The following is a 15,189-nucleotide window of genomic DNA, read 5'->3' as shown; positions in this document are numbered from 1 at the left end:
CTCGAGGCAAAAGTTTCAACTCACCGACGCTTGACGCATTATAAAGCCTCCCTTCCAATCAACGACCAACCCCGATGTTCCTCAGCACGGTTATCGAAGGATGAATGACACGTCATAATGGTTAGGCCAAGTATTGTAATCGAAAATCCTCTCATGAACAAAACTGATGCAAAAGCTTCAGCGCAGTTCTCTTGGTCTGACTCACTTTAAGTCTGACGCCACCTTGGCGTACCACAAGAGATATTCCGACGTAAGAAGGCGCGCTGTGTCACTTCACTGCTACCAACGCTTCGGACACTCAAGAATGAAAGGCAACGTGAGTAACGCGTTGAGGATGGCATCAAGAGCTGTTCACTTGTTCTGGCTGCGGTTATCAAAACATAAATGTCCCTAGGTTGCAGTTTTTTTTTTCAGATAATGTCTGCAGTCATTATATAGCCGCAAATACTGTTGATGAATACGGCGACAACGACTGGTACTATATGCGTAGTTTCATTTTTCCCTTTTGGTTGTTGCTTTATGTCACCGCCAAAAATGACGGCTAAATGAAAAGGGATGTGGTTAGTGTGCAACTGAATCCTTATGCAGCCCTATGTAAGTAATCATGAAGCAAGAAGATTTCTTCTTTTGAAACAAACAATGAATTGCCCCATGCCAAAATTATCTAGAATTCCCGTTGTCGAACCTCGTTACCACTCATGTTTACCAGTGCCTGTGAGCAATCTTATCGCACAAGTTCTCTGAAACGGCAGGCGATGCTGCGTACACTTCGCGCTGAGTAGCACTAATAACAGTAGCGCGTTGTCTGCATACAAAAAGGTCTAACGTCAGAAAAGTATAGGCAAAAAGAATTAAAGGAACAAATGCAGAGAGCTTAGCCTGAGAGGCAGCAGGTTGAATTAGGTAAAATGGGCACCTATAGGACACTGGTTGTACAAAAAAAGCTAAGCAAACGAATTGTGCACGCGCACAGAAACACTGCGGAAAGTCAGAACTGTCAGGACTTGTCGCTGCACAACCTTGAGAACTCTGCCAGCCGACGGTCGGTGGCCTCGACCCTCAAAAACAGTCTTCCACCTTGGCGTACGCAGAAAACAGCCAGAAAGTAGGAAGATTTTGCACAGTGCGTGCCGCTACAAATACAGCATACCGGTGCAACGGTGTACCACCAGCCAACAAAGCGCATGCGCAGATGGACCCGAGGGGGCAGGCGCTTCGACAGCTGGCTTGCATCTGGCCGGTCGGGGCCAACTGCGCATTCTCACCGGCAGCTGGCCGTAGTGGTAAACGGCAGTGTGCTATAACAATCTTGGAAGCGCGGCTTCGCTCACCTCCAGCAGATGGGACTTGGCATCGCCAAGCCTGTCTGGCGTCCGGTGCTTGGGGCGCAGCTTGTAAAGGTGGAACTCGGCCTGGAGCACATCCTCCTTGTCCGACTCGCTCGGCGTCACGTTGAAGAAGAAGCGCAGTGGGCTCTCTGCGAATGGAAAAGCGCGCGGTCAGACCAAGATGCCTCCGCAGGGCCAGAGGCTAAACACCAAAGGCGCATGTCCATATATCCACTGGTGGCGTTCATCGCTTCCAAGCACCCATTGGCTGCGAGAAGTGTAATACTCAGCAGAACTAATTGCCTACTTCGTGTATAGTCCATTACAGGCTTGATGACGGTTGCAAACGCGCAATGCTTAATGGCTCCGCCCAAGTTTAGAATCGAATCGCGATGTCCAGACGCATGCAAAAACTTCGGTACCTGAACTCTGCATTAGCTGTTCTTTCAATGCGCAAGGTTGCTGCAGAACCAAAAGCAGCTTTGAAATTGCAGTGGCCTTTGTTAGCCATTGCAACTTCTTGGTTTCTTTTTCATTTATTAAGAATTCTTTCTCGCTCGCCCTGTAATTGTGTTGTCGATACTTGTGCCGAATTTTAAATGCTGTAAAATATTTCGTCTTTGATAACATAGAGGCGAAAAATGGGCCATAGTTTCAATTAAGGAAAGTTTTAGTATATTTAATTAGACTGTTCAATTGGTCCGGCCCTGTACGTTGCTTTTATTCATGCCCATAAAATCTGGACAAGCGCATTTTTTCGGCGCAAAGTTGCTTATGAATGCAATTTTTTCGAACACCGTAAGATTGCACCATAACTAATATATCCGCAGATGCTCCTCGGGACGCTAACAGTTTTCTGCCGTTTAATGGCAAAAACGCATCGGTATGTTCATAACAGTACCTTACAATATTCCACAGTTGCCTCGCAATCAATGCCAAAAATGCATCCCATTGGTTTTGTACGGCAGTCGGGTGCAGGACAAACTTTAAAAGCAAGATTTGGCACGCATTAACAGGTTAGACCATTACCATCAATACGATCATAACAGGATCTTACAATATTCCGCAGCTACCTCACGAACACAAGTGATGTTTCAGAAAGCTGAGCTTGCCAGACCGACAAGGCTGCTCGGCAGAGGACGCTCCATCAGCCAAAGAGGCATATCCCCGAGCAACCCTGAGGCGCCACACACCAGACCCGTTCTTGGGGATTGCATTTCAACCCCGAGACTGCCTAATGGCCGAAGACGATGAGGGCCGGCAACGGAAGGGGGGGGGGGGGGGGGGGGGTGGGGGGGGGGGGGGAAGCTGCACATCGCCAGACAGCCGCACGATTTAACGGGGCGACAGGCAACTTTCTCGAGGCAGCGGTGGAGATTCCCGGTGAAAATGTTTCGCTTAGCGTCTTTGGGTTCTTCTTGGCGTGTTCTATTGGTTACGGGGACATTTGAGCAACGAAAAGCAAATAACCACAAAATGCAGCTCTAAGACATTTTGCACGTTTAATTAAGTATGCCCCACCTACAAGTGCGCCAAATATGATTGCGTTTTGCGAATTACAACAGAAGGTGTAGGACCTCTAATAAGCGTCATTTTTTTGTCATTTGTCTGCAACTGCATCCAAAAAACACTCCGGAGATAACGAGGCTAACCTCTCTTGTAGGCGCTGCACAGGAGCTTTCGCGTTAGCGCGACAGTGTTTCTCAAAAAACTTGGCAAAGGCAGACAAGCCGAACAGAAACATCTGTTCGCGCAGTCAGCACTTTGCTCGCAATACAGGCGTACCGAACAATAATCGGTATAAACAACGCATATCATTGAAAAGTAAATACATTTATCACGACGATTACCAAAAAGTCGTTTTTCTAGCGCAAGCGGGAGGGCCACGGCGATCGCGCAGGCACTGCCAAAAACGGTCGGGTGTCCAGCGAGGGACACTCGCATTAGAAACGCCGAACTTATTTTAAGGTACGAAACAGCGCAACTAACACGAAGGACCAGAAAAAGAAGAATACACGAAGAATAAACGAAGAATACACTTCTTTTTCTGGTCCTTCGTGTTAGTTGCGCTGTTTCGTACCTTAAGATGCAATACCAACTCGCCCACTTTGCTGTGTTGCAAACTTATTTGTTGCTCGGTACCGTTCCGAAGTGCCCTTGCGCAAGGACCTTAAGTGGCATATACTCCGTGCCGCAGTGAGTTAAAGGCCGACAGCGGAACGGCGCCTTCTCCATTTTGGTCGCTTTATTGAGCACCGGCGAGAAATACGAAACGAAGAAAGCATAGGACGAAGCTGACGTGACGGGGCCGGGCAAACTCGCATCGCCTCGACGCGGTCGCGTGCCAACCGCCCTCAGAGCCAGCGCATCCGCCAACGGCGGCAAAACTTCCCAGCGGCACCGCGCGACGCACGCAACGCTCGCTCAGCCGGCGCGCGCGCACACCTCCTCACCTGTGCCGAGGGGCGCTTTCAATCAACGACGAGCCGGGACCCGCTCCTCCCGCGCGTGGTAACCCGCCGCTTCCTCCTACTCGGCTTTTGCTCGCTAACCGCTCTCGTTTCGAAATTGCCTATCGATCTCGTCCGTTTCGCGCGCACTCGTTCGGGTTTTTCGCTACCTCTACCGCCGCCTACGAACGACGAAGGTGTACGCCCCCGGCGTGAAAGTTTCTGCACGCGAGCTCCTGGGGGACCGCCGCGGAACTTTCTTTCCGCGCCTGCCCCGCCCCCTACCCCACCACTGTGGGCCGCTAACCAGTTGTTTTGGCGGCGTTTCTACCTTTTCGTGTTTTTTTTTTTTTGTTGTTGCTGTTGCGTACTTTTGCTGCACACGCCTGTTTGTTTTGTTTTTTTCGCACGTGGACTGAAAACCGCGCTTTCTTAACTGCTCTGCGCTTAACGCTTCCTGCTTCCTGCTCCAAAGAGACAGTGACGAGGGCAATTAGGACTCTGCTACACCTTTGCTTAGCCCGAAAGCGCCTCGCCTTTCCGATTTGACCTGAGCGATTTCCCTGAGCAGCCTAAATGAGGCGTGACTCGCACGGGTTAGCTTGCGGGCCGCCAAAGCGGCTTATTTTCACATCCCGTCTTCGCCTAATCAGTCCATCCTTCCCTGATTCATTTTCCCTTTCCAGCTCTTCTTTTGTTGTAGTCGTTTCTCTCAGCTGCGCTGGCGTGTATTATGGCGGCCTTTTGCATTACCGCGCTCCGCGCGTTCCTGCAACAGCACAGCATGGGAAACGGAGCGCTAATGGTTTAGCAGTGGTTTTCTGAGCTGCCAACAGACCATTAACGGGACACCAGACGTTTACATTCCATCTCGCTCCATTCTCTCTCGTCCCCGCTGAGCAGTAAACGCTCCGGTTGTTTCTGGAGCTACCTACCATCCTTCGTTTCTCTTACCAACTTGCACCTGCACACTTACTCCTTACTAGCGTTCATTCCAACCGGCTTTTGGGGCTTTTTCTGTTCTTTCACTAACACGCCAAAACACGCCACCTATAGCCGGAACCATTACAGCAGTGCCAAAGTGCACTTCTAATCAGCTTTTTGCTTCGGCGTTCGGGGGCTTTAGAACTACGCGCAACATTTCTTTGTTTCCAGTTTTTTTTTATATATTTGCATACGGTATATCTGATGCTCCTTCATATAAAAGGCGACAAAACTCGACGACGGCAAGTAATCGAGGTACTCAGTGGCATCGAATATAGCTTTTCGCACCGAGCACGCTGGAACCATTAAAAACCCATTTCTTTTTAAATACATGTTTTCTCTCTCTCTCTTGCAACCTCGAAGCAGTCACTTTGCAAGAATGTCCCCAGCTCTACAAACTACACGAACTGCGTCCAATTCCTCATCTTTGGCTGTACTATTCTTTCCACCGCAAAGTTCTTTTCCGACCACAGCCCTCGGGCGACCGGCAACCTTTGCCCGAGCTCTTTCCGGGCACCTGCGACAGAGTACCCTGGAGGTCGATGGGTGTACCGCGTTTTGAGAGGCCGCAAATAGAGCCAGGGCAGGCCCCAGTGACGTCAGCGAGCGCGGATATACGTCGGCACTTGCGTCACCGACCAGCCTCTACTGCCAGAGCTGCAAGTGTGCAAACCACAGCAGGACGGGATGAGACCGGGGACATCAGTCCTCTATAGGGACCCCGTGTGCCCGCCAGAGTCAGCACGCGCCGCTTTTCTTTTTAGTTGGTTGCCGCACAGTGTCCACGGCGTCGCAGTGCGCTTCCCTCCGCTTCGACGCCTTTGTGGCCCAGCTCGTGCCGCCGTTTCCGCCCGACTCGACACAACGCCAGCCTGCTCGCGCGCAACATTCCGCAGTCGCAGAGGCTGTGCTCGGCGCAATGGAGTCGAGCTTCGGAGCTCGTCTGCAAGGAGGCCACAAAGGCCACTGTAATTTTTATTCGTGATCGCAGTTGTCTGGCACGCAGGAGTAGAAATTACGTAAGGTTCCGCTCGCGGTCGACCGCCTAGCTTTGAAGAGAGGGTGCTGTCAAGGGCTCCCTGCCATTAGCGCTACGCTCGCGTTAAGCGTGCTGAAGATTACGCCCTCTTAACACTGTTTAGTAGAGGTCGCCAGCTGCGACCGAACTGTTAAACCATGTTCCGATGGTTGTTTGCGCACGCAAGGGTTAAATTCTTTGTCGTTGACTCTCTAATACGCCGTCCTTGACGACTTTCCTCATTATGTCGAGAAAAATAGTCGGCTCAAGGGTGAAGACTGGTATGTGAGGCACGAGCTGCTTACGTCACATACTATGAAGCCTGCACGAAGAGGCTGTGGAAGCTGTGTATACTGTCCATGCAAAGAGAGTAGGAGCAAGTAGAAAGTACCGGAGCATGAAAAACGTCTTTGCGGTAGGCGGTCCCGGCTGACAGTTGGTGAACGGTCAGTCGTATGAGACAACGAGGCACGGTGAAAATGCAAAAACGCCGTGTGCTGTGCGACGTTAGTGCACGTTAAAGAACTCCAGTTGGTCGATTTTAATCCAGAGCCCTGCAGTGCGGCGTGTCTCATAGCCCGTGTGTCGTTTTAGCACGTTAAACCACATATACCATAGCAAAACAGTGCGAGCGAGGAAGCCCACTGTGACGGTCATTAAGCGCGCATGGGCACAGGTCTGACTCGGTGGACCAGAAGTGCTTAAGCTTTCCTCGCAGCTTAAGCTGACAGCTGAGTGCGCCGGGCCACCGTGATGTTTAACCACTCGTAACGCCGCTGCCCTTCACGGCCCCCATGCGGCGACGAATAAGGCTACCAAGAGTATAGCTTTCGGAAGAGCTACTCTAGATGAACTGCGATGCTCCCGCATAGGTATTCCGTTGTTTTCACTACAGTCGTATAAACGCAACAATGACGCAGCAGATGCCCTTCAAAGGAGGCCCTCCAGCCAATGACGACGACCGATGCTCATCACGTCGTGGTTAATCCTCTTAATCCTGCCCGCGTGACACCGCAGGGGGTGGCAGATGAAAGGAGTTTAGCCGCATGCTTAACTGGATTAATTGCGGCGTAAAATCCGTCAACGCCAATGGCTGGAGGGCCTCCTTTAAGAGGCATATGCCGCTTTGTTCTTGAGTTGTATCCAACTATAGTGATGCCCTCAGCGATTATGAACGCATTCCTCTTTACGGCGACAACACTGGCATCTTTAAGGAAACCTGAAAAGTTTATGACTACAGTACGCTTAAAAACGGCATACCCGTCTTTTCTGTTTGGCGCAACAAAAAAAAAATACTTGACCTTTTAGCAGACAGAAGTTAGCTTCCTGTTGGACTTTTATACCCACCCAACGCAACGTTTACTGTTCCCCTACAATGTTCACGGAGCTGTTCTGCCCAAAGTGCATGAAGTAACAGGCTCTGGTATGCATTTCTAGAGCACTTTGAGTTTCCCTATATAGTCATGTAACAGATATCACTTCCCGCGCTCTGCTCACCCCTGGCGTTATGCGCAAAACTTCGGAGAAATTTCTTGACCTCTCCTTGAGCTGTGCGCGGTTTCTGGGGATCTCAAAATCGTCTAAAATTTCCTTCGTTTGTGCTCCGCAGAGCTCGAAAGCCCAAGCTCCTTGTTTCAAAACCCTTACTTCATTGCGCCTATTTGTCTATTCTTCGTGCTATACAGTTCAAACAGCAATGTTTATACATATATAACGCTCTTCTGTGTGTGTGTGTTTTTTTTTTGTCGCCTTTGTTATGACTGCACTCTGTGCTCTTTTTGTACGACCTTCGGATGAAGTGTTCTTTTGTAACTTGGAGCAGCGCACTTTACTCTATTTGCCATATTCCTTTTCTCCTTCTTGTGACCTTGCCTTACTCCATCTGTTTATTTTCTTTCAACTGTTTTGTACCATTATTTTCGTTCGTTCTAATTAGGCTCTGCGTTCCAGCACTCAGACCACTGCAACGCAGGGCAACTTCAACAAATTGATGGTTATTAATTTTTAAGTGTTATCTGCGATATTTCCAATCGCCAGATTCGCTTTACCTCAGGCCGAAACATCCCTGCTCTTCTTGAGGAATTTTCACGTGTGTCGCACGCAACATGGCTACGATGAAAGGTGCAGCAATTGTCTCAGTTTTGGTTGACACTTCAACCGCGTCATGATAAAAAAGTGAAAGAAGAAATTGCTTTTGTGGTAAGGAAAGGTGCAACAACTGTGACTCTTCTCGGTGGACTCCTGAACAGCGCCACGAGGGAAGTGATGGAGGGAGTGAAATATGGGGGAAGAGGGAAGAGGCGCCGCAGGGGAGGGCTACGGAATAATTTCGACCAACTTGCGTTATCTAATGCCGACTGGCTTTACACACCACACGGGAGCCTTTTGAACTTCATCTCCGTCGAAACGCGGCCGTCGCGGTCGTGAATTCATTCGGTGTCTTTATGGTCAGAAGACGGGAAGAGCGAATTTGGTCCCTAGTACTTTTCTTCAGCTGATGATTGCCACTGTAGACACAGCCATGGCGGTATGGCGGTAGCGAGATTGAAGTGCATGTGCGTAACGCTGACACAAGACCAACCACGCAAAAACTAGAAAGCACTCCAGCTTGCTGCATTGGAGAAATGCGAAAGTATTTGCGTTTGAACGTCAGAAACTTTTTTTGTGCAAGTCATCGTTGCCATGCGACACTTATCACGTAACTCTTGAATGACGTCGGCAACTTTCTTGCAAGTCGTTGTCACGTGACCCTTGAATGACGTCAGCAACTTTTTTGCCAGTCACCCTTGTCCAACATCAGTACACATCCCCAACACACTTTACCGTCGAACACAACACAACGTGTTCACTTCGTTCCCCTCGAACACGCGTGAACCAACGACACCTCGATTATGCATGACGAGTTGAGGGATGCGACCTGGTTAAGTCGGGCTCGAAACCTGTTAGGGTGGGTCTACTTCCATGCAATAAACAAGGAATCCAAGACCCTTCGCGACGTATGCGTTTCGTGCCTGTCTGGCACACAGAGGGCTTGAGTTCGCACCGCAATGCCGGCGAGTTCCTTTCTTCGAATAGTCATATTCGTGCGGGGTTGCCTGTCTGCCTGTCTTAGCTGACCGATTTCTTGGTTATTAACTTTTATTGCGTAAGAGGAGAACATGAACTAATGACGTGTACAGTGTTTGGCAAAGGTCTGCGGGATGCGGATTCGCGGGAAATTATGTATTACCGCGTTGCCTCGCTATCCAGTATTTGTTCTACAAGATGGCATGCGCATGTCCCCTATAAATTTTATACCTTCATTGACCTACTTTGCGTGACCGCGCACAAATAATTCTTTTTCAGTGAGCCCGCATCCTTGAAACTTTTGTCCATGTACGTATATGTACATCATTTCCGCCAGAGGCGGCGTCAGTGGGCCCAGACAAGTTACAGGCGCGCGGGTGCTCACCCGCAAACACCTTCGCAACAAAAAAAAAAAAAAACGAACTGTCACCGTGAACAGCGGAAAATGGCGTATCCCGTCACTTAACGCCAGGCGTGAGCTGTGCCCTCGTCTTGATTCTCTGCCTCTCTTTTCTTTATTTTGGCGCGGCCATCTCGCGCGCAAGTAGACATCGCCTCCACAGTTAAGCTAGGCGGCACGAGTGTTGCACAGGGAGGGAGAAAACAAAGCGTATGACAAAAAAAACTTCAAAGATGAGATTCGTTGTCGACGAATTCTCGTCATTGTCTCTGCGTTTTCCATTTCCCGTCTGACACTTTCGCTTCGAACAGAAATTGCGGATGAGTCGCAGATTCGCAACGACGGCTAAGTGAAGGACAGTGCACGCGAAGGCGACGAATGAAGCGAGCTGCTAGACGCAGATTGCAGCAGACTGACGAGACCTCCCTTTCCTTTCATTTTCACTGCGGCCGGGCCTCGTGCGAACACGCTTCACCCTTTCCGTCGCTTCACTTCTTGCCCAGGCCACTTGTGATGCTCAAATAAAGCAAAACTTTTCGCCTCTCCTGCCTTGTTCAACTTCCCCCCATGGCGTCCGCGCCGCTGCAGAGCTCTCGCGGGAGGGGCGGGAGGTGGAATTCGTAGATTGCGAAAAGTGGGGTGTCAAGAAGACGCCTAAAAGAGGAAATTGGATGGGAGGCCCAAGAGCAACAGCAAAGATCAATTGGTAGAAGAGGAAAATATACGCCCACAAAGTAGAAAAGCAAGGAGAGAAGTGCTTGCAGAGGGAACACGCGGGCGCCAGCGCGGGACCGACGCGGGCGCGCGTGTTTCTAATTTGCATATCGATTCAAGGCTCTGTAATTACGCCCCCCCCCCCCCCCACGAGCAAGCGAGAGAGTACGGCGGTTCAGAGGAGGAGAAGGAGGGCAGTTAAAGCAGAGAAGGGCCTCAAGAGCTCGTGCACGATGCTTAGAGTGCGCGGAGCGAGGAAGCAGAGGGGGGAAACAGACGAGAGAACGGATTTCAGGGGGGAAACGAACTGGCCGCAGCCCAGCCTGGAACAAGGCGCTCTTGCTACTATATATGCTGCGAAGAAGAGAGGCGGCGGGCAAGTCAGTAAATCGCTGGCGATAAAAGGGAAACACTCGGGTGTCGGAGACGCACGGAAATTGTGCCGGCGGGACTCGCTCGTTTCTTCTTTTCTCCTTTCTCCAGCGAAGGATGTCGGAGTCGGAATGACATGAGGAGATGAAACAATTAAAATCAAAAGGTCAAAAAACAAAGCCCAAGAGATGCGAATCTGAAGCATGTCGGGAAGTGTATGAAAATGGGATTAGCTGAGAAAAAGGCGTGGAGAACATGCTGTCTTGTCTCCGGCCAAAGTGTTCGGCCCAATTCGTGACTGGCCCGTTGAGTGTTCGTCGGGTTCTCCTGACCGATTTCTCCGATGCTGTCTGCGTTCCGAGGTTGCAGAAAGAAAAGCGGGTTGAGTATTTTGATTCGAGGGTTTCCGAAACGCCGAGTGTGTAGCAGGGGTCGGAAACCACGGCCACGCGAGTATCTCCGCGCCAAAGACGCAATGAAGCGAACAATTTTAAAAACGACTGTACACAGCATTGTGTACTAAATATCTGTTTAGAAAATTTAATCAACACTTCCGGTGATTTCACGAACCGCAGAACGAGGGACCACTATATTCCATCCTATCGAGGTATTCGTTCACTTTGCGCGCATGCATTCATCAGTCTTCACAGAAGGAGTCTTGTTTCTTTTTTTTTGCTTTCGCTTTTCTTTGCAGACCTTGCAGTCTAGAAAGGCATTTCGTCGTAAACAACAATAAAACAAAGAAAAACGACGTTACTGCGCAAAACACAACTCGAGGCCAGTAAGATGGGCCATCAAAGATCTCGGTTTGATGGTGGACTTTCACAACGAAAAAAGACAGAAAAAAAACAAATCCTCCGTGAATGTTTCATTTCAAAAAACAATAACGCACCTTCGCCAGAGTGCCTTGTCCCGAGCTCAGTAGTTTAAGAATAGCATCGAGCCCAAGAGGACAATTTCACGCCTCTATAATGTACTGGCATTGTGCATTCACTTCAGAAGGTCATGTGCGTGCCCAGTTTTAGTATGTGCGGCTGGAGGCTACTCTTAACGCACGCTTGTATGAGAGTCCCGAATAAAAGCGCGGACGCTCTCAAAATAACCGCACTTCGCAGCCATGCCTGAAATTTCACACTTCTTCGACAATGCCCCTCACCTTCTAAGAAAAGCACCGGCCCTGCGCTTGGGAAGGAAGAAAAAATGAGATGGCCTCCAAAACAAAGATTGAAGGAAAGCTATCACCAGCGTCCAATAGAGCACGTATAGTTAAACTCGAGCGTAAGCGGTCTCGCTCCGTGGGAGGGCGTTGTTTCGTCGGAAACGAATTCGTAGTCTAGGTCCGCACGAGGCCTGTAGCCCATCCACGTCACCAACGAGGTCGTCCGTGAGGAGCTGCGTCGTCTGCTGCTATCATCGCCGCAGCCTCAAGCAGCGACAGTCATGAACGTCCATACAAACGGATGCGCGTGCGTGGTTTCTCACTCGACTCTGAGCTACCAAGTCTAAGACAAAAGTCAATGGACGTGGAGGAATAGCTGCAAGTTGAGAACGCTCTGAGCCGTCTATTCCAATCGGTCTCACCGTCAACCTCCTGTTTGGGCCTTGTTGTGCTCGAGCTCTCTTCCTGCTGTTGAGTTCGGCGAATTTGGACATGGGGAGGATTCCCTGAAAACCACCGCGAAGGTGAATGAGCCCTCTGGAAGAAACGTGGCAGCAGGAATGTCGGAAGCAGTGACGATAATAACGTCCCCACGTGTTCGAACATGCCATCGGGTCGACGAAGTACAAGATCAGTGTGGTCCTCTTCAGTCAGGCAAGGATTGAACAATTGCCCGAGAGCTGCGCCCTCGACAGAGGTTCCACGTTCCGGTCATCAGACGACGAAGTACAAGATCAGTGTTGTCCTCTTCAGTCAGGCTGGGGTTGAACAATTGCCCGAGAGCTGCGCCTTCGACAGAGGTTCCGTGTTCCGGTCATCAGTACAAGATCTTTCAACCCCTGCTGGGAGACAGCCCGCATTCCTGTGTCAAGCAGGCGTCTTCCTGTTCCACATGGGCGCAGTCCGGACCCACGTGCGCGCCCACCTGGAGGCCGCGTGAACGACAACGTGACCGGGTCCTGTTCCCTTTCCCTCGACCGAGCTGCGAGAGAACATCAGGACCGCCCTGCCGTGGGTGGTACCATCAGTTCCATCGTGTGATTGGACATCATTCTTCGAACTGTATTCCCCAGCTAGGGATCTGGGGTATACGAAGAGTATTTAACGAGCTGCTGATTTGATACCAGAAGAGAGCCCCCCTCTTGAGAGTTACCCTTTGCTGGGAGAGACACCCGACTGTTAAGAAGCTCTCTTTACTGAGAAGCACTCTCAGTTGCCCGTACTTGTCCATTATGTAAATAGTCCTTGTATAAAGTTTTCCAAGTTTTCTTCATCCGATCGTCCTCGTCTCCTCTCCGGCCCAGTCACGCTACCTGAATCCCAACAGCCTCCAGGCCGGAACTGTACATGGTGACTTTGCGAAGGAGGTCCCAAATGCATGTATCAGCTAAACTAAAGAGCAATCACAGTAGGTGAGATTACTTTGCGGCGAAAAGTCGAGTACCTTCAACCAACGACAAGACAAAAGTTCAGAGAATCGACACTGAAGGAAGACTGTTACCAAGACGAAGCCATGCACGAAGACGACCTTGGCGACGATGCTAGCCAGGATGGGCCGCGACTAAGGGTCTAAATTTGCCGCAGGTCGAAAACATGACGAATTGACGATTTCACCAAGATACCAACCTGCAAAAGGTTTTCTGATTAAGATGTCAGCTTTGACAGCCTTAAGTTGGCCACAGGCCGAGATTACTCGGTCATCAGTGGGCCTTTCCCGTCCTAACTCCGGAAAGCGGCTACCACTTGGGAAGGACCACAAATACGAACATCTCATCAAGCAGAGTACAGTGCATCGCAAGAATAAAGATAAGCAAGCACACGACTTTCGTAGCGCTACTACCCTTGTGAGGCGAGCACGACATAAGGCCGCCCTCCAGCGCTGACGGGGAATACCACTGGTGAGAAAAAGTAAACATAAGAACGACTCGCTGCATTATATTAAGACTGAATCTTGTTTTAAGCGCAACATTTTGAGAACGCAGCAGGTTACAAGAACAAAACAAAGCAAGCAGCTTTTCGCTCCTCAGCGCGATGTTAAGCATGCTTCTTTTCTCGTCTTCGAGCATTCACGCTGACATTAACAACACAAGTTGGACTTGCGTTATCCAATATTTCCTCGACGTAGTCACGGCTAAAATTTTTTATAATCCCACATGAGTTGTTTTCGCAGTTGAGCTAGTGCAAGAAATCAGGGGCTCACAACACTTGGTCGGGACGCCAAGTCGACAAGCATGCATTTTGAGCATTTGCGGACACATTACGCGCGGGAAATTTCTCCTTCCTGTCAACATAACACTCCAGCATGGCTCCCTGGCTCCTCATCCTCACTACCGCTTCTGACGTGGTACTGCTTACACGAACTGCTATAGGAACAGCACTTCAGTCAGCGAACAGCGCGTTCTACAAATGGCAACCGGCAGACCACAAAACTGCAAAACTGCGAATAGGCACAATCAGCACGCGCTCAGAGATAAAGTATATCTCATAACGAGAGACCGACGGAAGAAAGTGTCGCTCCAACCACTCGAGCGTTCTAAAGATAGCCATGTGGTCGTCTTTAGGCAGAGCCTTTGTCAAAAATGTGCAATCGAAGAGGTTTGCATTCAGCCGCGCAGTGGGATTCGCTAACATCTCTGAAACTCCTAAGCTTGTCAGGAATGAGAAACAGAGTTACATTGTTACCTTCGAGATATTCGAAGCACTGACGACCTGAAGCAGCCACGCCGGATAGCTGAGACGCGAAGCAACTAGCCTGTACATTTTTAGCAATTAGTACATTTACCACCCGGCTATCTACAGAATAGCGCGTGCGCCCGTGGACCTACGCGCGCACAAGCTTCACAGTTTCGCTCTTATCAGTTTCCTGTCTGGATCAGCAGAGCGTGAAAGGACGTCGCCACCACTGGTACACCCGCAGCGCCTCAGAGAATCCCGGCAGACGGGATCTCATTTTGAACGGGAAATTAAGGCACGCCTCCCGCGGCTGAGCCACCATGATCAGGCCACGAGATAAGCAGGGGAAAATTGACCTCAAGCTTGCCGTCGCGCGCAAAGCCATACGCGCCACGTCGCCGCGAGCCTGCGACAACGTCAGCGGCGATAGATATAATGCGCATTCTCACGGAGCACGAGAATACAAACACGTACGCATTCCTGTCCACTGTCTGACAGGGCGCACGCATACCTATATAGGCTCGCTCCGAGATGAGCCATATACAGGGTGTTTCACCTGCGACTTTAGACAATATGTTTTTTTAAATGGGCTTTTAGAGTTAGAAGAGCGCTTTTTTCGGCATAGCATTTTCACCGATGTAGTACATCAGTATACAGCTAAGGCGTGCGAACTAGCAGGCTGCGTGGTTAAATAATATTGAATAGTTAACTTTTAACTATTACTTTTAGGTTCCTTAATTATTGAGAGGCGCGTAGCCCCGCCGTAAATACTATCCATATCAGTTTTCAGAATTTCGAAAACGCGGTTATCCTCAGCGTTGTGGCCCAACAAATTTTGTCTCTTTCGATGAGTTACGTGCGCTGGAGAGATTGCTTTGCCTGCAGGCTTCTATGAAGTGCATGTATTTTGACGAGAATTTGTTCGCCCACAGTGCTGAGGGTAACCGCGTTTTTGAAATTCTAAAAACTGGTATTGATAATACTTACGATGGACTAGACGCCTCTCATAATTAAGGCGTCTAACG

At 49.9% G+C, this 15,189-nt stretch overlaps 1 protein-coding gene across 1 annotated transcript in view; it reads right to left on the bottom strand.

The window, feature by feature from the left end:
• Positions 1-15,189, bottom strand: part of LOC144115703 (bone morphogenetic protein 2-like) — a 396,927-nt gene that overhangs the window by 155,192 nt on the left and 226,546 nt on the right. The window contains exon 3 of the mRNA XM_077650176.1: positions 1,332-1,477. Within this exon, the coding sequence (XP_077506302.1) occupies positions 1,332-1,477 (146 nt within the window). The remainder of the gene's footprint in view (positions 1-1,331; positions 1,478-15,189) is intronic.

The sequence above is a fragment of the Amblyomma americanum genome, chromosome 1 (assembly GCF_052857255.1).
Source record: "Amblyomma americanum isolate KBUSLIRL-KWMA chromosome 1, ASM5285725v1, whole genome shotgun sequence".
In the NCBI taxonomy this organism is placed as follows: Eukaryota; Metazoa; Arthropoda; class Arachnida; order Ixodida; family Ixodidae; genus Amblyomma; species Amblyomma americanum.
Note: the sequence above shows the minus strand (reverse complement) of the source record. Positions and strands in the feature narration are given on the sequence as shown.